Consider the following 25,041-nt stretch of genomic DNA (forward strand, 5'->3'; position numbering starts at 1 on the left):
TGGGAGCTGGGAGGAGAGGGAGTGGGGGGAATGGGAGGGTATGGGGAGGAGGTGAGGAAGTGGAAATTTGTATAAACAAACAAATAAAAAAATAAAAAAGTAAGCTGTGAAGCTTCACATTAAATGATCTACTTTTAATATTGCATATATTTCATTCAGTTATACACCAAAAAATCAAAATAAATCAATGACAAATTTAAAACTATATAAACAATAGCCTTATAGTCTCTTTCATTTTTTTAATGATTAACTGTGCCTATACCATTCTAATACCTTTTTGTTTTGATATACTTCTATTTGATTTGCACTTCAAACATTTGTTGTCATTTGATTTCTTTATTTCATCCCTTTTTTTTCTTTTTTGGTTTTTAGAAACAGGGATTCTCTGTGTGACAGTTCTAGAATAATTTGTTTTCTTGGCAATGGCCCTTTTGACCAGGAAAAGATGAAATACCAATGTGGATTTATTTGTGTTTTCCTGATAGTTAATGAATTGAATTATTTTAAAATGCACAGGAGACATTTTCTTTTTTAGTAAAACTGTTGGATTTCACAGCACAAGTTTTGCTCCATCTTTGTTTTTGTTGTTCTTAGTGTTGAAGGGTCACTTGTTTGTTTCTTTTTCTTCATAGATTATAGATACACAGTGCCCAGGAGCATTTTGCTTACAAAGACTTTCTTCCATTTTGTAGGCTGATTCTTCACATGATTAATGATTTCCTTTAGTAATTAGAAGCCTTTTGATTTCACAGTGTCCCATTTGTTGATTATTTGACGTATTTCCTGAGTAAAATGAGTACTATTTTGAAAGTCATTAGCTGTGATTTAATTACTACTTTTTTCTCTAACATTTTCAGAATTTTGGTTCTCAAGTTGTAGTTCTTGATCCACTTGGGATTGGTGTGAACGTGTGTGTGTGTGTGTGTGTGTGTGTGTGTGTGTGTGTGTGTGTATTATGTAGGATTTAGACATATTGATTTTGGTAGTTGATTTGTTCTTTTTCCTAAGTCCTAAAGTAAATCATCAATAAAATCATTAGATATCCCTGATATCTTAATGTAGGTACATTGACGTTTAAACATCTCTCTTAGATATTTATATTGCATCTCACAGGTTAAAGGATTTGGGATTTTAATTTTTATTTTATTGTAGGTGTCTTTCTACTCTTGTTTCTTCAAAGACTCATTCATAAGTGGGTCGTGAATTGTATAATCTCCATGAGTCTGTTTGCCTTCTAGAGTTCCTCTAGTTTATTTGTCCTTTAATTGTGTCAGGTAGAGGATAAGAAATTACTTAAATTTCCTCATATTTACTAAGACTAGAACTAGGTGTTCTAATACCTGATACATTTTAAAGAAAATTTCATACGATGATGAGAACAATGTATATTCATTCTTAAGAGTTCGCATAAAATATTTTTTCTTGTACTTTATGTCCATTTTACCTGTGAAGTCACTTAAATCTGTTCATTTTCTACTGGGATACAGGTTAATTGATGATAATAAAGTTACTGAAAACTGGTGATAGCCTGTTTCTTTACATCTACTAGTATTTTCTTCACAGAACTGGGTGAACCTGTGTTTGGAATTATACAGTTCTTTCATTGAATTGTTCCCTTAATTAGAAGGAAGTTATATTATTTCTCCGTGGATTTGGTTTCAAGTCATTTTTGTCAGATTAGATAGGCAACACTTGCTTGTTTTGTAGCTCCATTAGGCCATAACACATTTTTTTCATCATTTCATTGTAATGTTCCATCTGTCTTTTAATGAAGTACAACAAAAATATACTTTTGTTTTTTTCCAACCTACTAACCTGTGTTTTTGAAATTAGGAATTGATATTATCATTCAGTTACTACTGAACGATGTCTATTCATTCTCGCAATTTTGATTTTTTGTTAAGAACCTCAAGTTGTTTCTCTTTTATTTCTTGTTTACTTGTTGTTCTAGTCTACTTTATGTACTCTGAGATAGAACATACTTTCCAGAAACAATGTAGAGGAAGAAAGTGTTTATCTGACTTTCACGCTCAGGTCACAGTCTATCTGTGAGAGAATTCAGGGCCATATCTTCAGAAGGAACTGAAGTAAAACCCATTTTACAAATCCATTGTTGACTTCTACAGTGTCTCATGCTCAGTTGGTATTCTCATACAACCCAGATTAAACTACCTGTGCTTTGGGTCCTAACATACCATTCATCAGCCAAGGCAACTACTCAAACACTTGGTCACAAGCCAAACTGAAAGGCACAATACTTTAACTGAGATGTTCTCAAATAATTTAGATTGTGTCAAATTGAATAGTAGAGCTAAATTATACTTGTTGCATTCTTATGAATTGATCTACTTTTCTTTTCAGTTAAAAAGACCCTACAAATGTATTCTGTAGAGCTACGTTGGTGGTCATACATTCATTTTGCAAATGTTAGCAAACAAAATTTTATTGCTTCTTCAGTTATGACAAGTAGCTTTGATGGGTACAGAAGACGGAGTTATCATTGACTGTTTATAGAACTTGAAATACACCTTTCCAGTCCTTCCCTCCTGATTTATAAAGTCTCAGTTGAAAAATCTGTTATTATGAGAGATTTCAGAACTTACTTTACATTTTACTTGTTGCTTCTTTCTTTCCAGTTTCAATGGACTTTTTTGTTTAATTCTAGTATTATGAGGGAAGGTTCCCATCTAATCTTGTCTATGTGGTACCCTAAATTCTGCCTGTATCTGAATTAGCATCTGTTTTTACAAAAAGGAACTTAAAGAGAAAAGGAGGCTTTTTTTTTCTTTTGTTTTCAAATCCAGGTTTCAATCTATTGTACATGAAAAGTTTTGGTGGGAAGTTAAAACAATATGTTTCAGTCAAGAGCAGAGAGACAATAACTATGTTATCTCTCGGTTTCTGTCCCAAAGCTTAGTTTTTCTTTCCTTATGCTTTTTCGGATTCCCATGAGTAGGGAATGAAACTGTTCACAATGTTCTCTCTATATCATCCATGACATATTAACAAAACATTTCCAAGACATGCCCAGATACCAATGTAATATATAGACAATTCCTCATTAAAATTTTCTTCTGAAGTGGTTATAGTTTGTGCTAATACTTAAAGTTACTGAACACAGCACTCTTTTCCTAACTACTAGAAATGATTTCAAAAATGTTTTCTCTGTATATGAACATAGATTTCATCTTTTCATAGTGTGACAGATATCTTGGAATATCCACTCCTATCTTCTTATTGTGTTATTTTGTTCATATGGAACTGTACCATAACCTTCACCTTGATTTAACACTGTATTTTTCCCTTTAAAACTTTATTTATTATGGGCTGGTATTTGTGTGTATGAGTGCTTTTGTGAGACCCTGAGAAGAAGTTTGTGGAGTCAATTGTCTATTTCTAATTTTTGTGGGTTATATAAACAGTTTGATAACCTGGTTTATATGATAAGAACTTTTTTAACAAATTGCTATCTCATAATGCCACCATTCCATTTTCTATCTGTAATACTTCATTTATAATTTATTTGTTGTGCAGATCATTTGTGCTAATTTCTACTTTTTCTTGTGTGATACAGTTGTTTTTATAGCTTTCTCTTCAAAACTATGTCATTAGGGACTGGAGAGATGCTTCAGTGATCAAAACATCACTTGATTCTTTTTAGAAGAGTAGAGTTTGTTTCCCAGTAAACATGTAAAGTGGCTCACAAGGTTTCATTACATCAGCTTCAGAGGAACTGAAACACTTCTAAACTCTGCAGGCATTCACAAAGACTCATACACATATGAAAACACACAAGTATATACTAAAGTATATAACTTAATCTTTCTCTCTCCCTTCTCTCTTTCTCGCTCCCTGTTTCCATTTCCCACTCCCTCTCCTTTTCCTACACAACATCTCTCACTGTACCAGATGACTTATTCCTTTTGCTCTGTTCATTGATGGGATTATTTATGATATCATACAACCTTGATTCACACCATCATTTTATTTCAGTTAATATGTTGTTGTATTGATAGGGATCATCTTTTTACAAAATCATATAAGATACCACTCTTCTTATCTCTATCATTGAATTTTTTGTCTTCATAGCATACTACACCAGATGGGATGTACTTAGTTGTCTGTTTATTGAGAATTATGCCCCACTAATACTCAGATTTTATGGTCATTTATTATTTGATAGAACCACTATGTCTCATAACTTGGTAAGTATCAATTAAATGATAACAAAATAATGAAAAATCCAGGATAAGTAGGATTGTATGTGCCTGCTATCACAACATTCATGGGATTGATTCAAGTGTATCAAAGCTAATATTGTCTTCATAACAAAACCGAAGCAGCCTTAAAGACATACCATTTGAAATCCTTGCCTCGAAACAAAGACATATATTTTAAAATAATTTGCAGACAGAACCACTGTTAATTATGAGCAACATATATGTCATTGGTTTATATTTGGTGCTCTCACTAACATAGTTTTGGCTTTTTGCTTGTTTTCAGAGAGGATCTGTTGTATACCAGGTTGTCCCCAAATTAACTACGTAATTGAAAATGATATTGAACCTCTGGCCCTCTCCTATCTCTACCTCCTGAGTTTTGGTTTATTACAGACAAGTTCTATCACATTTGAGATGGTTTTAAGTTTTCTTTTGATGTATGTACGCATGTATGAATATTATAGTGTGGATACAAAAATGTGAATGTGGCTGTTCTTGTGCCAGTGCTTGAGTGTGGAAGGCAAAAAAAAAATCAGATGTTGAGCCTTAATTTCTAAATTGTTTGAGACAAAATCCCTTTATTCTTGTTCATCACTGTGTGCACCAGATTAACTGGTCTAAAGCTTCTGTGCATTCTCCTGTCTCCACCTCCCTTGTCCTAGTAGGAGTACTCAGGTCACAAAAAATATCAATGTTTGAATGGTTTCTGGCGGTACAAACTCAGGTCCTCACATATACAAGATAAATGCTTTCTGCTGAACCCAGCTTTCAATTATTTTAAGTGACTTAATTCTGCCATACAATATTCAACTCACTTTCAGGCTACAACTTTTCTTTATAATATTTGCCTCCAGATTCCGTTCACATATTAGATTCCTTGAATTTGTGTATCCTACTTGTCTGACCATGACTTATGTTTTATATTCTCTTCTTTTCAGATTTAGTTATTTCTTCAGATAATGGTAAACAATGCACAATGCTAGTGTTCAATGGATGCTGAGATGGGGAGAGCACACTAGACCAGGAATTGTTGAGAACTCATCAAAGTAGCCCTAGGAATATAAATTAAGCTCTGGTGTGAAAGCATAAGGTGATGCCTGGAAGGGCTCTAGGTTGTCTTATTTTGTAAGTTTAGGTGTTGAGGCGTCACTACTGAGAAGTGGTGAAACCTTAGAGTTGGAAGCCAATGGGAGGAAATCTCCCTCAGAAATGATTAAGAGTGTTCATGGCATGATGTTAATAAAAAGTACAAGCCTGGTAATGCCAAGTCCCCTCTGGATTACTGAATCGGTATAACTGTTTTTCCCAAACACATGCCTCTCTCATTTCTGCCCACCAGGAGGATGTCTCCACATGGAATCAAAGGTAAAGCTGTAAGCAGATGAGATTACTAATAAACTTAGTTCTCTCTCTCTCTCTCTCTCTCTCTCTGTGTGTGTGTGTGTGTGTGTGTGTGTGTATGTGCGAAATGTCATATTGAATACTGAAATAATGGCTTTAGTGCTTTTAGTAAAGCTGTTTTTCCTTTCTAGAAAAATGAAGAATTTCAGGAACATGTCGCTTTTATTTATTTGTAATTAACAGTTTTCTCATCCCTTTACACAGTGGTATATGGATCATGGTTTGAACACACCCGTGACTGGTTGTCCATGAGAGAAAGGGAGAATTTCCTGCTACTGAGCTATGAAGAGATGAAACAGGTAACCATCATTCTTACAGCAACCACAAGTCTCTCTAAAACTCACCCCATGGAGTGCTCCACATTCTTCAGTATCTCCATGTCAGTGTTAGTTTCATAAAGCATCAATAAAAGTAATATCATGCCCTACCTCTTCTATTTATCTGAATCTGGTATTTTCTCTCTAGCCTCCTTGTCCATCACCCACATCTTCTTTACCCTACTTCACCCTGAGGTAGGGTGGGGTATCTCACACTTGCACTACAAGTTTTAAATTCTGTCTGTGCAACACATTTGATACACCTGAAAACCCAGTAAAGCAGTGTCATTTCATTATGCCCAAATATATGTCATCTCCTGTTGACTGTGAAAAGAGGGACAAAGAGGTGAAATCTATATGTCAAACCTAGAAGAGGACAAGTGCTGTAGACAAATGAACACATTGGGTGATACATAAATTTGACCAGGTATATACAGGGTAAGAAGAGTCAGGGAGGATTGTGTCCTGTGCTCTAGAGTATAGAGGGTTCTGTATGGTTGGAGAGAATACACTAGAGATTTCAAAAGTCTTAGCATAGAATATCCAAAATGTTTTGACATTAAGTAAGGATATATGCTGAGTAGATTGATAGGCCATACCACTAACTAACCATTGAAGGTCTCATTAAATTAAAATGTCACATTGAAGTTTAAATATGTATAAATACTATGTGTGTGCTCAAATGTATCTTATCTTGAAAATTAAAAATCTTGGAGAATGTCACATGTTTCTAAGCATAGCATTAGGAGATAGATAGTTTCAGGGGATCTAGATCATCATTGGTTTTATGGTTGATTTGAGGTCTACCAAGTATAAAAAGAATACTGTTTTAAAGACAATTAGAAAAAGCAATGTTACGTACATTTGTGCATTTTATTTTCCCTTAGTTAAAAAATATACTTCTAATGATTTAGTCATTATTAAATTATTTTTTATTAAACATAAAAAATTCTGATTTGATCAGTGACTTAGATGTTTAAATAGTTTGAAAGTTATAGGTAGCAGGTAGCCATCATTTGCATATCACAGATAAAGATATCAATGGAATATTTTACTGAACAAGAAAAAATTACACTGAGCATGAAGTCTGCCAGAGAAAACACTTGACCATCATTAGGCTGCTATATATATATATATATATGATCTTTAATAGAGTTAAAAATAGATAGTTATAGCTTTCCTTTGTTATGATATAAGATAAAATAGATATAAATATTATGACTATAATTCTTGCTTAATAAGTTTTGTTATGTGTAATTTTATTATGTTAAAGTTAAAGCCTCCCTTTTTGTCTAAACAGAAAAGGGGAAATGGTGTAGGAGTTTCTTCTGTTTGTTGCTTTCATTGGATAATGAATAAAGAAACTGTCTTGGCCTAGTTGATAGGACAAAACTTAGGAAGAGTAGGCAGAACTGAATTCTGGGAAGAAAGACTATATATATACATATATATATATATATGTGTGTGTGTGTGTATATATATATGATCTTTAATAGAGTTAAAATAGATAGTTATAGCTTTCCTTTGTTATGATATAAGATAAAATAGATATAAATATTATAACTATAATTCTTGCTTAATAAGTTTTGTTATATGTAATTTTACTATGTTAAAGTTAAAGCATTCCTTTTTGTTTAAAAAGAAAAGGGGAAATGGTGTAGGAGTTTCTTCTGTTTGTTGCTTTCATTGGATAATGAATAAAGAAACTGCCTTGGCCTAGTTGATAGGACAAAACTTAAGAAGAGTAGACAGAACTGAATTCTGGGAAGAAAGGCAGAGTGGCAGACTTCATGGATCTCCTGCCTGAGACAGACGCTGGTTAGAATCTTGCTGGTAAGCCACAGTCACATGGCAATACACAGATTAATAGAAATGAATTAAATTATGATGTAAGAATAAGCCAATAAAAAGTTAGAGCTAATGGGCTAGGCAGTATTTAAATTAATACAGTTTCTATGTGGTTATTTCGGGTGTAAGATAGCTGGATGGCTGGGATGACAAGCAGCCTGTTCCTCCTGTTACAGTTGAGGAGGAAAAGCAGTCTTCCAGCCAGTGTTTACTTACAGAGGTAGACTCTGGTGATGACAAAGGCTACTGTTAGCTGTAACTTCTTTGGTTTTGTTTTGATTTTTCTTAATATATTTTTATAATTGAAAATATTTTTAAATGTAAACATAGTTTGATAATATTCATTTCAAATCTTCTCCCCCTTATTAACCAACCAATTTTAAATTCTTTCTCAAGAAAGTAAGAACCCAGTAAAACTATATTCTCCCAAAAGGAAACAAAACAAAACAATACCAAAAAAATGAAAACATCAAACTGAAACAAAATAAAAGCGCATCACACACCTCACCCCCAGACACCTCTAAATGAAGAAGACTATGGAGTCTATTATATGTTGGTCAATTGCTTGTTAACATCTAGACTGTCTTTGAATGATTGATGTATCCAATGACACTGTATTAGAGAAAAATGATTTTTCCTCCCACAGCAGGTATCAATGAGAGTTTAGTTGTTAACATTTATTTTAGTGATAAGATTTTTATTAATTAGTTAATTCATCCATTCATTTTTTAAAAAATATAACAAGGTAAAATATGATATGAAGAAACAGTATTATTACCTCAAGGTTGGACAAGACAAACCAACAGAAGGAAAAGAGCAAAGAAGAAGGTACAAACAGAGACCCGCATGTTCACAATTTCAGGGACTTCATACATTCACTTAATTAGAAGCCTTAGCATATCAGTAGTGAATTTATACAGAATGTTTGGCACATTATTCATGCGCTACAGTCTGTGAGTTCATATGAGGGCCTTGTTTTTTGGTGTCCCCCATCCTCTTGTTCTCTTACACTCTTTCTTCTCCTGAAGAGTTCTCTGAATTCTAAAGTGAGAGCTTTGGTAGAGACATACCATTTAGAGCTGATCTCTCAGAAGTACTTCACTCTAATGTGTTATCTGCCTGTGGATCTCTATATTTGTTTCCAACTGATTTGGGAGAAACCTTCTTTGATGATAGCTGAACAATACACTAATCTGAACATAGCAGAATAACATTAGGATTAATTTTGTCACTTCTTTTTTAGACCAGTATTATTTCGTTTTTTCCTGGGTTCCCAGGATATTTTAGTCTCTGGAAACCAAATCAATGCCAGATATGGGTTCTGTCTCATGGAGTAGGTCTTAACTATAGTCAGTTATTGGCTGGATATTCCCTTGAATATCCATGGATATTCCCATGGCTTTGTGCCATGATTGCTCTGGCATATCTTGTAGGTAGGTAAGACACTATTGGAGATCAAGTGATTAGTGACTGGCTTCATGCTAACATTTCTCTTTTAATAGCAAGCAGAGTACCTTCCTGTAAGAAACATGCTGGAATTTAGGGGTGAAAGCTCGATGTAGCCAGCAGCCCAGTAACTCCATGTTCAATGAGTTATAAAGGTGTTTTCTTCAGCAACCAGGCATTGCTGTCAGTTTGTGGATAGCAACCCACCAGCTCTGTTGTTTATGTGTCCACATAAGATTACTTTGACCAACAATTCAATTATATGTAACACAAACTCAGTACTTTTGTGACACTGGATGCCCATTTGGGACAACATCTCCACAATTATTATGTTCAATTACTTAGATTGCCTTTGGATGTACATATGGGTGTATATGTTTTAAAATATTTCTAGATGATTGGGTGGCATATGTTTTCTTAAATGTCCCTAATTTTTTTATTTTTTGTGCATTTTAAGGGTCCTACATAAACAGGGCAAACTAAAACAAACTCAAGCATAAACAAACATAAACTTTTACCTCCTACTAGAGAGGGATGTGTTAAAGATAAGGATAAAAGGAGTTTTCTTTCTTTCTTTCTTTCTTTCTTTTTTTTTTTTGAGGGGTGCTCTTCTGAAGAGGCCAAAGCCAGGGACTCTTCATTCCAAATGATGCTTCATGCAGTCTTGAGAAATGACCAGTATAATCCTATAAATCTGGGCAGCTGACTTCTGGGAACACCATGAGAGAGAGGGCAGGAAGACGATAAGAATCAGAGGTTGGGGAGGAGCACTGAGAATAATGTTTCCTTGACAAGACAGGATCATTGGGCTTATGAACCCACATTGGTTATGGTCGCTGACATAAGATCCAATCAACGCTCTGACATAGAGTGGGCAGGGACTCCAGAGGCCCTGCCCCTAGCTGAGATGCAACTGGCAGTTGATGGATGATTGGGGAGGAAGTGGGGGAGTCTGTTTTATGAGCCATATTCTGTTTTCCTCCAAATCACCCTTTGCATAATACCATGCCAGGCAGCTCACTCTACACAATAGGAGCTCACTATTCTAGTTTGTTTTCTTTCAATACAACCCCTTGGCTTTGTGACCTGAATAACACTGTTTGGATATTGAAAATTGTATACTAGCTCTGTATCTTGAAGGAGATCCCACGACAACTTAACAAACAGGCCTGGGTGAAGGATGGAGAATCCAGCTCAGGACTCTAGTCACTGGAACCTGCTGGTTGTGTGTGTGTGCGTGTGTGTGTGTGTGTGTGTGTGTGTGTGTGTGTGTGTGTGTGTTTCTATACAAGAGCTCATTCTTTTCCTATAAAATCTGTATTTCATGCTAGGCTGCTAGCAGCTTCATGTCTTCCTCTGAAGCTCCTCTATCTAATGATGTCTCTTCTAGTTTGTTGTAATTAAACAGTTGCCAGTGGCTTGTTAGTTCTGTGACAACCTGGTGCTTTATTAAATTTTAATTTAGCCCAAGAGGAGTAAGATTTTTGTGCACAACAGAGCAGCATTGTTAATGAGGCACAAGCAGTATTGGACAAGTTGCTACAGTGTTGCACATCCAGGTACACACAGGAAACTGGAGACCCATGCTCAATTAGCTGCACTGGAGCAGTCATTCCTGAGCTGAGTGAGTTTCTCATTCTGCTTCAGTTCCTCCCACTGAGTTGGGCTCTCAAGGGCTCTCTCTCTCTCTCTCTCTCTCTCTCTCTCTCTCTCTCTCTCTCTCTTCCTCCTCCTCCTCCTCTTCCTCCTGCTCCTCCTCCTCCTTCTCTCCCATCTTCTCTCCTTTCCTCTCCTCTCCTTTTCTCTCCTCTCTTTTTCTCTTTCATCACCTCTTCTTCCCTCTCCCCTTCTCTCTTTCCTCTCCTCTCACGTGACCTCCTCTCCTATGCTCTCCCCTGCTCTCCTTTCCTAGTCCTCATCTTCCACTCCCTTCTGTATGTGCAACTGTCTGTCTGTCCCTCCATTTCTCCTGCTGGGGACAGAAAACAGAAATGTCCCTAATTTTAATTGTCTCTCCCCCTATTTCTCCCTTGAGTCTCTCTCCTCTCCCCCTTCTGACTTCATCCTCCCATTACAATCCTTACATATTCAAACATAACTTTCATCTGTTTTAAAATTATTTTATAATTATTATTTGTTGAGGAGACTTTCTTTCCCCATTCAGTCTCCTTGTATGCTTCTTTTACTTTGATAGGTATCTCCTTCTTTAGGTTAGGGAATTGGTCTTCTGTAAATTGGTTGAAATATTTTCTTTGATTTTGACTTGGATTATTCTTCTTCTGACTCAATCCTATTATTAGACTTGGCATTTTCATAATGTTCCAGATATACTGAATGTTTTGTTACAGGAGCTTTTTTAGATTTAAAATTTTCGTTGATACATATATCCATTTCTTCTATTTAATCCTCATTAGCTGAGAAATACTCCTTATTCTCTTGTATTCTGGTCACAAAGCTCTGTACTAAGGTTCCTGTTCAAGTTCCTAAAGTTTTCTTTGATATATTTCCTGAAATTTGGTTTGTTGTTATTGATTGTATTTTCACTTTCAGATTTTAAATGTTTTTATTCACTTCCTTCCACTTTTTATGTGTTCATAGATTTCCTTATTGGATGTATTCATTTTTTCTTTAAGTACCAGTATCATCTTTGTACAGGCTGTTTTAAGGTCCTTTCCTTCTTCAGCTATGTTGGAATACTCAGGACCTGATGTGGTAGGGCTTATGGGCTCTAGTGAAGACATACTCTCCTAGATGTTATTGATGGCATTTTAGGATGATGTCTCTGTATCTGGGATTGGGAAAATTGTAATTCTAGGTGTTGATTTCAGATTCTGTCTTTGTGAGGTTGATTCTAACTTTCTTATTGGGTAATTTGCAAAGTATGGTGACAGTGTGTTGCCAGCTAATAAATTCTTCTGGAATACTCATAAACACAAACACTGGATATTCTAGATTAAATGTATTTCTTGATAGTTACGTAAGAAAGCTGACACGTATAAATGTGCATGTAACAGGAGGGGGCATACAAACATCCACAGTAGGAAAAAGTGTAGAGTTTCATACTGGAATTGCTTAGGTAGTCACCTGGCAGTGAGTAAAAACAGATCACAGTACAGAGTTTGATATAAAGCTGTTGATGAGACTGAGGGTTGGACTTGTAAGAATAAAGGGAGAGGCAAGTTCTTAAGTTAGCTTACTTGTTTTCCTGGTTAGATTGGCCTGCCATTTTGTAGAGAGTTTCTTATGAATTTTAGGGCTAGGGCAAAGTAATGAGTAGTGAGAAGGAATTATGAAGCTTAAGATCTGTGTTTTCTCTTGAGACTGTGTCATTTTGGCTGAGGGAATCTCTAGCAGGGGTTCTACATAAAGCTAAGGATGATACCAGGAAACTGGGCTTGGAGGAGTAAGTGGAGAGCTAAAGATCTTCATTGATCTTACCTGATTTCATGCCCAGCTTGGCCTGTGGGTTTACAGAAAATGTTTGATGGAGTTGATATGTTGGATAAAGCAGTAAGTTTGAGAAGGAGTTGTTGGGAGTTTTCTGTGAGATAAACTAGAGATGTGGGTCATTAGTGCAGGTATTCTGCTGCAGAGCTGGGGATAATATAGATCCATGATACTCAAGGGAATGAGGGGGATGTGAAGATATATAGTTATGTCATCTCTTCCCTGACAAGAGTGGTCTGTGCATTTCCAGGAATGGCCAGTTTAAGATGGGTAAAAGTGTAGTACAATTAATTGGAGGAGTGAGGTTAGAAGAATATCTATGATATCCAGTATAGATATAGGAGGTTGCCACAGATTTTCTGTGTCATAACTGGGGAGAGAACTGGGATATTGTCTCTAGAGGAGCACAGAGAAAGTTAAAAATCTGCAGTCAGCCTATCTTCTTCCCTTGCAGGAGTCAGAAAAATTATTATAAATGAAAAATATTAAGGAGTATTAAAAACAGGCAAATAATATCTCTCAAAAGTTGATCTCTTAAGGTTATCTTCCAAGAAGAGAAAGTTTCTATATAAATAGCAAAACCAAAGGCTCATTTGTCATTTAAAGAATCTTTTTTATTTTTATCATAAAATTCAATATTGCCCAGGAGGCTTCTTTACTCAGCTGTCTCTGCTTTTGGACAGTTATCCATAAGTCTCCTTACAAGCATTCAATATATTATTTTCTGTTATTGGCATCATCAATTATTCTCCCAGGAAATATAAACTAAATCCGTGACTAAAATACATAATTAAAAATTTTGAGTCAATAATACATATAGGGCCCCAGAAAATGGCCTAATATTCAAACCAAAGTTTTCAGTATTTCAAGATTCTATGTTCTTTTTTTTGTAAATTTTATTAAATTATAAAAGTTTCCATTTCCGCCCCTCTTCCCAACACCCTCCCACTCCCCCCACTCCCTCTCCTCCTCCCTCTTCGTCCCTTAGGGCAGTCAGGGTTTCCTGCCCTGTGGGAAGTTCCAGTTCCCTCCCCCTCCCTCCAGGTCCAGGAAGGTGAGTGTCCAAACAGACTGGATCCCCAAAATCCAGTATATGCAGAGGAAACAGGTCCCAGTATCATAGTCAATGGCTTTTCAGAAAGACTTCGGGCCAGCCACAGTCAGAGAATCCGGCCAAATTCCGAGAATCTGGTTAGATCACCTCCTCGTTCAGTCCCAGTCCAACTGGCCTTGGTAAACTCTCATTAGATCCATTCCCTTGTATCAGTGGGTGATAGCATCCCTCGCAGTACTGATTTCGTTTTTCATGTTCTTTCTCCTTCTGCTCCTCATTTGGACCTCGGGGGGCTCAGTCCGATGCTCCAATGTGGGTCTCCGACTGTATCGCCGTCCTTCGCCAGATGAAGGATCTATGGTGATAAGCAAAATATACATCAGTATGGTTATGGGCCACGGCCGATTCAGGCACCCTCTCCTCTGTCCAGAGAACAATCTGGGGGATCTCTCCTTGGACCTGGGATCCCATATATAATCAAGTCTCCTGTAAACCCTAAAATGACTCCCTTAGTTAAAATATATTCTTCCCTGATCCCATATTCATCCTTCCTCCCTTCCCCCCCATCACCTACAATTAATCCTGTAGTGGCAGTGCACAGCTATAATGTCATATTATGGGTATCTGAAGCAGGAAGACTGTGAATGTAGTGCCCATCTGAGATATAGCATGAAATCATAACTCAAAACAAAATAAAATCTCCCAAAAGTAACCTCAAGTAATAATTATGGAGATATTTTTTATGAAAGAATTCTAAATCTGTGTTCTTCTCAGTTACCCTTAGGAAACAGTATTGCATGGTGTAAGCATTAAGTTCTCTCAAATTCTTTGTGCCTATTGGCTTCATTCCCATTTGTCACTGTCTAGAAACATCTGTGTTAGTCTCTTTATACATTTCAGGTTGGGCAAAGGTTGATGTGGCATTCCCCTCTGTATGCTGTGAATATGTTTTATTGCCATAGGTTAATAAAGTTAATAAAGAAGTTGATTTTAGTCAATGGTTTAACAGAGCAAACCCAGGTGGGAACTCCAAACAGAGTCATAGAAAGAGAGTATGCAAAGTCAGTGAAAAGTAATGTAACCATTGCAGGAGAGAGATACCAGACACTGGATGGAACCTTGCTGATAGAACACAAGCATGTGGCAATAAACAGATTAGTAGATCAGGGTTAATTTAAGATATATGAAATAGCAATATGTGTAAGTGATTAGACAAGTAGTCTTTTAATTAATACTGTTTCTGTGTAGATATTTGGAACTGGGTGGCTAGGCATGTATGAACAACCTTTAACTATATATTGGTGCGCAAAGGTGGATCTGACTCCATCCACATAAAACGTGAGAAAGCTTGGGAAGGAATTCTAGACACAAAAGAACAAAGTTATGCATGCCTACTTGTAGCTGGCATATTTTTTTCAAATGAGATCTATGTGTTGGAAGCTAAAAGGGTTGCAACACTTCTTTTAAGAGAAGGCTTACTGACTCAGCATAAAAAATAGTGACATCCTTATTTGTGATGGCAGCATAAATACTAGCTCTTTTGGCAAGTCCTCCACTTAAATGGGGTTAGTGAGCATCATAATATAAACTGCTTTATGGAAAGGCATTGACATTCTACATACCTGAAACTGGTGTACATGACTCACAGAGGCAGTGAATATGTTTCCAATAAGTTGGCATGGGCATAGCCAAATACAAAGCAGCTTAGTCATAGCCTTACCACTTTGCATTTGAAGAAGCAGTACTAGTCATTAATAATGACAGATATACAATAATGACAGATTCAGACAAAAATAAGTCTTTAAATGGGTCACAGTGTTGGATAAATGCGCATAGGCTTAAGAGAGATGTGAAAAAGAGTATAGAGAATTATAAAAATAAGTAAATCATTTACAAAAATAAAACAAAGTCTTTAAAGACAGAGAGTACAGGCAATCATAAATTAAAGGTATAAAAAATAAGCCTCATAAAGATGGAATATATGCAGAGAGTCTGAATTTTGTGTATTATTTTGTTTCATTTGAATTTTTTGACTGCAGAGAGACATTTGATTGTGCAGACTGCTGTGCTAAATCAGCATATATATTTTAAAGGTATCATGACTTCAACATTTGGGTTGAAAGATGTGTTACTTTGGAAAAGTTCTGCTTTTCTTTCCATAGAGGATAAGAACATGTGGATTCATTCCAGGCAAATGTTGTTTGATGGACCAAGACCAACTGAATGTTCTCTGTGAACACCTTCCCAAATATTTCACCCAACAAAAATAAGAAGCAGTTTGAAGAGAACTATGCCCAAATTATCAAATATTGTTTATAAATACAAATATTGTTTATATGATATAGAAATGAATATTTTTGCATATATCTTGGTTTAATGATACAAATTTAATGTATATATGTGTGTGTGTGTACATGTGTATGTATATATATATGTATGTATATCTGTTCTTGATTAAAGTATTGCACTGTACAGCTCATTAAAAATATAAGTATAATTAAGAAATATAGGCTAAAAGATTGTCATCTATGATAGTCAAGCTTGTAGTCATGTTAGGTTTTATAGATATACAGAAATATATTTTAAGTGGATAGTTATTTTCAAACCCTTCAAAGACTAACAGAATATGGCATTTAAAATGCTTAAGAACTTAGGACTTTTCATAACAATAAAACACATCTGCTTCTGTGATAACCAATCTCTTCAAGAGGACGATGGGCATTGAACAAATTCATTCTGGAATTTGCCTTCACTGTGACAAGGATGCCATGTGGGCAAGAAACTGCTCTTACCTTGATTCGTTGATGTTATGCTGTATGAACTGGACATGTACAACACACAAAAAAATGACTGCTAAAGTTGCCTAAAGAAGGTGAAACAGTCCTTCAGTGTTCCTGCTTCATGAAAGAGTCTTCCAGACATTCTGTAGGACACACTGACAATAGAGCCAAAAGAGTCTTTCAAATTTCCTGTTTCATGGAAAAGTCTGTGAGACACTAGGGTTTGTAGGCTGAAGAAGATTGCCCCAATGCTGCAGAAGAACTTTGGGTGACTGTAAAGGCAGTGAGTTTTCTCTGTCAAAGAGTTTTGGAAGTTGTTCACAAGTACTATCTGTTAACTTAGGTAATATTAAGGAGTCTTAATATTAAGGTAATATTCTAAAGTCTTTGATGGAGTTGAAGAATAGCTATAATTAATATTCCTTAGTTTTGATAAAAGATAATAGAGATATAAATATTATAACTGTAATTTCTGCTTGAGATCTGTTTTTAATATGAAATTTTACTATGTTATAGTTAAAAATCTAGCTTTTTATTTAGACAGAAAAGGAGAGGTGAGGTAGCATTCCTCTGTGTATGCTGTGAATATGTTTTTTGCCATTGGATAGCAAAGAAGATGCTTTCATCCAATGACTTAGCAGAATAAAGCCAGGTGGGAACTCTGAACAGAGATATAGGGAGAAAATTGTCAGAGTCAGAGAGAAACCATGTAAACACTGAAGGACACAGATGCTGAATGCAAGAAAGAAACTTACCATTAGGCTACAACCATGTAGCATTGCACAGATTAATAGAAATTTGTTTATTTAAGGTGTAAGTGGTAGCTAGCAAAATGCTTAAGTGATTGGCCAAGCAGTGTTTTAATTAATACAGTTTCCATGTGATTTCTTTCAGTCTGGATGGTTGAGATCAAATGAGCAGCCTCCATCTACATATGGTGGTACACACTTTTAACTATAGCACTTAGAAAGCAAAGCCAGATAATAGATCTATGACCCCTTTAAACTTAAAGTCACTCTGGTCTCCGTAGTAACTTCCATACCACTAGACAGGGCTCCATAGTAAGACCCCATCACAAGAAGAAAAACCCTAGTGCATTTAGTAGGTGTATTGGCACAAACCTGTGAACACAGCACTACAGAGATTGAAACAGGAGCATGTTTAAGGTATTCATCCATTACAAAGTAAGTTTGAGAACAACCTCAGTTATTTTAGACTCTGTCTCTAATATTAATCTCTTACCTAAAATAGATTCTAGCCTCTGACTTTTAGGGCCAGAGATCAGCCACATTGGAATCTACTCCATATACAGATGCTATGTGTGACTCCTACACACTTTAAATATCTTCTTACATTTCCCTTCTCAGTGCTTTCACATATCATGGTGCCATTTCTTTCTTCATGCCCCACATTTCAAAATCCATCTGTAATTCCCTTCTCTGTATTCAGTCACTCAGAACATTCTATTTACTACCCTCATTTCTGTTTTTTTATTTTAGGATACAAGGAAAACCATAGAGAAGATCTGTGACTTCCTAGGAAAGAAATTAGAGACAGAAGAGCTGAATCTGGTCGTCAAGCACAGCTCCTTCCAAGCCATGAATGAAAATAACATGTTCAATCATAGTCTCATCCCAAAAGATGTGGTTACTAATGGTTTGAAACTCTTGAGAAAAGGTAAAGAACTTTTCTATGTCAGAACACTTGGAGGGCTTGTTTGTCCAAAGAGATTTTAACAAAAAGTAGGGAATGTTTCAGAAGTCATTGCTCCTTACATCATGTTTTCTCACAGAACATACTGGGGAATATTTCTATGGTGATGATGTGGGCTTCAGGAACTCTGAAAAGAAATAATTTGTTCTGGAAGAGCACCTTGGAATTCAGGTGGTTGTGCCCAATACCAATAATAACAAGCAAAGAAGTAGGCATATTGCAATGAGGCTTTACAAGGCTTCCTGTATCTTAGACCTCAACTCTAAAGAAAATGTCTAATGCATGGGACCAAAGAGATATCATGGATGATAATCATAGAAATTGTTTCAATTAATGGCTTGAAAAGATGTTAAAATATGTCAAGATTGCTGACTTAAAGAAATCTGAGTATAGACCTCATAAAGACGAAGGAAATTATTCACCACTGCTACAATACGATGGTATTTTCCAACCTAAATTTGAGTTGTTTCAGGATCAGGGCTACTCAGTTCGTTCTGAATTGTCCCTGCAAGAATGGCAATATGCATCTTCTCTATGTCTGTGGTACCTCTATAATCTGGGATTGTGGGTGTAGTTTTATTGCTATAAAATTTAGACATAATTTTGGCAGAGTGAATCACACCTGAGTCTTATATATACCACATTAACAAATCATTGGTGTTATGGAACTTGGGGTTGAAGAAGAAATGAGTGAGTTGTCAGATCTTTGAGGTGAGTTAACAACTTGGGTAGAGATGCAGGAAACAGAGAGAAATGGGTTCAGTTTTCTTCTTCCAATAATTGAAATGGTTCATCCTTAACCTTTAGTTCTTCTCCAGCTTAGAGAGTAAGGAACAGATACTAGAATATAACAACATCAGGAATAGACATATAGATAAGTAATTTAGAGTGGTTAGCAAATTGCATTTAATCCAACACTCTTGTATCCTATCAGGAGGATGTTTGAAGGCAGAGTTGAGCACACATACATTATACTTCAAGAATATGACCATCTATACACTAAGGACTTAGGCATCAGGGAGAATTCCCTGCTGTTGACAAATAAACTCAGATTCTCTGATCCAAACTCTGTGGAGATAGAGTTGTCTTTACTATAATTTAAGGCCTCAACTAAAGAGAAAATTGTATATTCTTGGATTTCCTTCAATGAATCAGAATTTGGCAAAAGTAAAAAAGTATGTTTACATAAAAGACAGTAATGAAATGCTAAAAGAAGGAATTAGCATGTTATATAGAGAAAAAGTGACAAGTAAAAGTGTTGTCAGAGACACACTGGAGCCGATGCAGTACAATTTAGAATACAATTCCATGAGGATAGTAGTCATTTCCTCTTTCCAGGTACATTCTTCCAGGATGAGAAAACAGTAGGATTTTAGTTTATTTTCGAAAGCAATTTTGATCATTATTATTCCATATTTAGATACTACAGAAATACCAGAAAAGAGAGATGTTCATCTTGTTGAGTTACTTTTGTTGACAGAAGATTTATAAAGACATTTTCACAATCAAGGCATGTGAGAGGCAATGTCCTTGGACAAACTTCATCAGTTTTTATTATTATTATTCATTCATTCATTCATTTATAAAAAATTTCCACTTCCTCCCCTCCTCCCAATACCCTCCCACTGCCCCCATTCCCTCCCCTCCTCCCTCTCCAGTCCCAAGAGCAGTCAGGACCTCCTGCCCTGCTGGAAGTCCAAGTTCCTCCCCCTCCCTCCAGATCCAGGTTGTGGCTCATTTCCTCACAATATATTTTGTCCAGAGCTTTCCTGGCCTTTGTTTTCGCTTGAAAATAGTAGGATTCTCCCTAGTTCTTCTGTCTTCTGTGCCTCACATTATTGTATTCTGAGAACATCAGTGAAAGTTATTAGTTATTCCAGCACTCTGTCTAGAAAAATACACAGTGAAGTAATGAGGGATAAAAATGGTGAAGTTTCTCATTGGAACACTGGACTTAACTCCCTAGGTCCAAATGAGAAACTGGTGAAGAATTCACAACAGATGAACTTCGAATGGCCAGAAGACACTTAAGGTCATGCTCAACCTCCTTAGCGATCAGGGAAATGCAAATCAAAACAACTATGAGATATCATCTTACACCTGTCAGAATAGCCAAACACAAAAACACCAATGATAGCCTATGCTGGAGAGGATGTGGAATGAGGGGAACACTCATCCATTGTTGGTGGGAATGCAAACTTGTGCAGCCACTGTGGAAATCAGTGTGGCGGTTTCTCATCAGGGCTGTTCCCATGGTAATAAGTTCTCAAAATCATTAAATCAGGGAAATGAAAATCAAAACAACTATGAGATACCCTGATGGCTAAGGAGGCTGAGCATGACCTTAAGTGTCTTTTGGCCATTCAGAGTTCTTCTGTTGAGAATTCTTTGTTCAGATCAGCACCCCATTTTTTAATTGGGTTAATTAGAGTTTTAGTGTCTAGTTTCTTGAGTTCTTTGTATATTTTGGAGATCAGACCTTTGTCTGATGAGGGGTTTGTGAAGATCTTCTCCCAGTCAGAAGGTAGCCTTTTTGTCTTACTGACAGTGTCCTTTGTTTTTCAGAAGCTTCTCAGTTTCAGTAGGTCCCATTTATTTATTGTTTCTCTTATTGTCTGCGCTCCTGGGGTTCTGCTTAGGAAGTTGTCTCCTGTGCCTATGTCTTGTAGACTACTTCCCACTTTCTCTTCTATCAGGTTCAAAGTGGTCGGATTAATGTTGATGTCTTTAATCCATTTGGACCTGAGTTTTGTGCATGGTGATAGATATGGATCTATTTTCACTCTTCTACAGGTTGACATCCAGTTATGCCAGCACCATTTGTTAAAGATGCTATCCTTCTTCCATTGTATAGCTTTAGCTCCCTTGTTGAAAATCAGGTGTTCATAAGTTTGTGGGTTAATACCCGGGTCTTCTATTCGATTCCATATGTCGACTTCTCTGTTCTTATGCCAATACCAAGCTGTTTTCAATACTGTTGCTCTGTAAAAGACTACCTTCTGACTGGGAGAAGATCTTCACCAACCCCTCATCAGACAAAGGCCTGATCTCCAAAATATACAAAGAACTCAAGAAACTAGACACTAAAACTCTAATTAACCCAATTAAAAAATGGGGTACTGAACTGAACAGAGAATTCACAACAGATGAACTTCGAATGGCCAGAAGACACTTAAGGTCATGCTCAACCTCCTTAGCGATCAGGGAAATGCAAATCAAAACAACTATGAGATATCATCTTACACCTGTCAGAATAGCCAAACACAAAAACACCAATGATAGCCTATGCTGGAGAGGATGTGGAATGAGGGGAACACTCATCCATTGTTGGTGGGAATGCAAACTTGTGCAGCCACTGTGGAAATCAGTGTGGCGGTTTCTCAGGAAACTGGGAGTCAACCTCCCTCAGGACCCAGCAATTCCACTCTTGGGAATATACCCAAGAGATGCCCTAACATACTACAAAAACATTTGTTCAACTATGCTCATAGCAGCACTATTTGTAATAGCCAGAACATGGAAACAACCTAGGTACCCCTCAATAGAAGAATGGTTAAAAAAGTGTGGAACATATACACATTAGAGTTTTACTCAGCAGTAAAAAACAATGACATCTTGAATTTTGCATGCAAATGGATGGACATAGAAAATGCTTTACTGAGTGAGGTAAGCCAGACCTAAAAAGAGGAATATGGTATGTATTCACTCATAAGTGGATTCTAATCATAATTAAAGGTCTTTGAGCCTATTATTCGTGATCCTAGAGAAGCTAAATAAGAAGGTGAACCTGATGAAAATCATGTAGCTCTCCTCCTGGAGATTGGAAATAGACAAGAGTGCCAGGTAACCTCGGGTGCATGGGGGGGTGGGAGTGGCTGTTGGAAGGGTAGAGGGTTAGAGAGAAGGGAGTAGGGGAGGAATGGGGAAAGATCGGGGGACTGGGATGGGGGGAAGGGAGGAAGGATGGATATGGGATCAGGGAAGTATATACCTCAACTAAGGGACTCAGTTTAGGGTTTACAAGATACTTGATTATAAAGGGGATCCCAGGTCCAAGGAGAGATCCCCAGATTGTTCTCTGGACAGAGGAGAGGGTGCCTGAATCGGCCTTGGCCCACAACTATACTGATGAATATTTTGCATATCACCATAGAACCCTCATCTGGCGATGGATGGAGATGGAGGCGGAGACCCACGTTGGAACACTGGACCTAGCTCCCTAGGTCCAAATGAAAGGCAGAAGGAAAGAGAACGTGAGCAAAGAAGGTAAGAGCAGAGGAAACCTTCATCCGACGTTGTATGGCGATACAGATGGAGACCCACATTGGAGCACCGGACTGAGCCCTCCAAGGTCCAAATGAGGAGCAGAAGGAGGAAGAAAATGAAAAAAGAAATCAGGACTGCGAGGGATGCAAGCACCCACTGATACAAGGGGACTGATATAATGAGAGTTCACCAAGGCCAGTTGGACTGGGACTGAACGAGGATGTGATCCAACCAGATTCTCTGAATGTGGCTGGATTCTCTGAATGTGGCTGGCCCGGGGCCTTTCTGAAAAGCCATTGACAATGACACTGGGACTTGCTTCCTCTGCATATACTGGATTTTGGCGATCTAGTCTGTTTGGATTCTCACCTTCCCTGGACCTGGAGGGAGGGGGTAGGAACTTGAACTTCCCACAGGGCAGGAAACCCTGACTACTCTTAGGGATGGAGAGGGAGGAGGAGAGGGAGTGGGGGGAGTGGGAGGGTGTTGGGAGGAGGGGCGGAAATGGAAACTTTTATAATTTAATAAAATTTGAAAAAAAATAAATAAAAAATATTTATCTATTATGTATACAAAAAAACAAAAACAATCCTTGTAATAATTCAAAACACATAAAAGCACTGCAAGAAACTATATATTTTACTCTGTGACATTTGGGCAAAAGGAATAAATAACTGTATTTATGAATTGTATTTATAGAGAGTTTGAAACCTCATTCAAATAGCCTATGGTGGAAGACATTTTTAAACTTACATTTGTGCTCAGGATATTATACCTGAGATTTCTTTTTTCTTCTTTTTTTAGTGGATGTTTAAAATTATGGGTTTCAATATAAAACTTAGATATATGCACATCATTGTAATTTATTCAGTACTGTTCCTCTACTTCCTAGTCCTGTGTTTTTTCTCCTGTTAGTACTTTCTTTTCCTACACAGTTCCCCTATGCATGTATGTCACATAGTCACACTTATATTGAAATCTGAATATGCAGATGTGAGAATGTTCCAATTTTGTTTAACTATATTTATAGTTAAGGGGAAGGTTTCCCTGGTATATATGATGAAGAATACATCCAAAAAATACATGTAAAAATACAGGGAAGGTTTCCCTGGTATATATGATGAAGAATACATCTGAAAGTGTCTAGACCATGGAGAGAAAGGAATAGACTGGTAGAAGAATTGACCAGGTCATGATTTGGGGATCAAGAAAGGAGTACCAACAGAAAGGAAGTTGGACAAGAGAGAATCGCTAAGATGACCTAGAGAGTCAAAAGATTGTCAGGGTTATAAAGGAATCAAAAGTTGGGGAAAGGAAGCCTATGGTCAGGAGGTATTTAGAGTAGGTATCTGGGTAAGAAGAGTTGAAAGGAGACAGGACACTGAATAGCCCTTTGGAATCTGTAACCTTTACTTTTCCAAAGACTTGAGGCCAGAATGCACTTTGGTATGTTTATTGGCTACACAGCTAGCTATTTGTCCTAAGTCTATATCATTTGGCCTGATATACCAGCTATTTTTTTTGATAAGTGCCATTGGAATTTCTTCTGTAACTATTGTTTAGCTGAAATTAGGATAAGGTTGTCAGCACCTGAGAAGGTTGGAATGTTAATCAATGATTAGGAGGAAGAAGAGAAGAGCTGGCTGTGTGCCATCTCTTTTGCTTTCTTTTCAGGATCTCAATTACCACCTAGGGCTAGCAAAGTGCAAACAGATTTGGAACTGTCTGAAAATTCTGGTTCATGCAGGAGGCTCAGGACAGTTTGAATTTTCATCAGAATCATCTAGTTTGCATTAGTTTTCAGCAAGTCTCTGGCTAGATGGTTTCAGTTTGGAGTAGTTTGCAGTCTTCAAGTGATTGAAAATCAAATGTTACAGAAATAGATTAGAGAAAGAAGGTAAAGTTAAGAAATTTAGAAGAAAATTCCTTTCTTACTTGTACCTTTCCAACTTAATACCTGCTTTTCTGGTAGTTGCAATATGGTATTAGTCTGGAGACAAAGGATAGCAGAGAGGGAGAGGGAGAGAGAGAAAGAGACAGAGGGGAAGAGAGAGAGAGAGAGAGAGAGAGAGAGAGAGAGAGAGAGAGAGAGAGAGAGAGTTCTGCCTTCGGAATAGACAGTACATAGTGTAGGTAGGGAAGCTTAATCTGTTCATTGAGGGAGTACATATGTGGAATCTGTCTGATCTGTGACAGGTGAACCCAAACCACAACTCCTTGAAGTGTCCATGAATTTTTAAGCTAACAAAAAGAAATACAATTTTGTATGTATTAACATTGCCACATTACTTATAATCTGTACTGAAATTGTCACTGTAGAGAAAACAGTTAATAGGTGACTGTAAATCATGGAGAGTAGACTCATGCCTTACAGTCGTAGAAAAAGTTATTGTTCACTGTTAAAAGCATGAAACCTTTTCTCCCTCTGTCCAGAATGATAGATATATAAAGACTGAAATGAAACTCTAATGTGTATATATTCCACACCTTCTTTAACCATTCTTCTATTGAATGGCACCTAGGTTGTTTCCATGTTCTGGCTATTACAG

General features: G+C 36.9%; 1 protein-coding gene across 4 annotated transcripts in view; it reads left to right on the plus strand.

Annotated features, from left to right (window-relative positions):
• Window positions 1-23,184, plus strand: part of LOC125396005 (sulfotransferase 2A1-like) — a 39,567-nt gene extending 16,383 nt beyond the window's left edge. Inside the window, exons 4-7 of one of the 4 annotated variants that reach the window (XR_015738550.1) lie at window positions 5,826-5,920; window positions 18,013-18,190; window positions 21,962-22,069; window positions 22,380-23,184. Coding sequence is in view for 3 of the 4 variants with exons in the window: in XM_087908917.1 (XP_087765043.1) it covers window positions 5,826-5,920; window positions 18,013-18,190; window positions 20,193-20,257 (338 nt within the window). In the remaining variant the exon portion in view is untranslated. Of the gene's footprint in view, window positions 1-5,825; window positions 5,921-18,012; window positions 19,293-20,192; window positions 21,942-21,961; window positions 22,070-22,379 lie in introns of those variants that run through there. The other 3 variants (XM_087908927.1, XM_087908917.1, XM_087908923.1) reach the window with 3 other exon arrangements.
• The last annotated feature ends 1,857 nt before the right edge of the window (window positions 23,185-25,041 follow it).

Source organism: Myodes glareolus, chromosome 1 (genome assembly GCF_982192425.1).
Source record: "Myodes glareolus chromosome 1, mMyoGla1.1, whole genome shotgun sequence".
Taxonomy (NCBI): Eukaryota; Metazoa; Chordata; class Mammalia; order Rodentia; family Cricetidae; genus Myodes; species Myodes glareolus.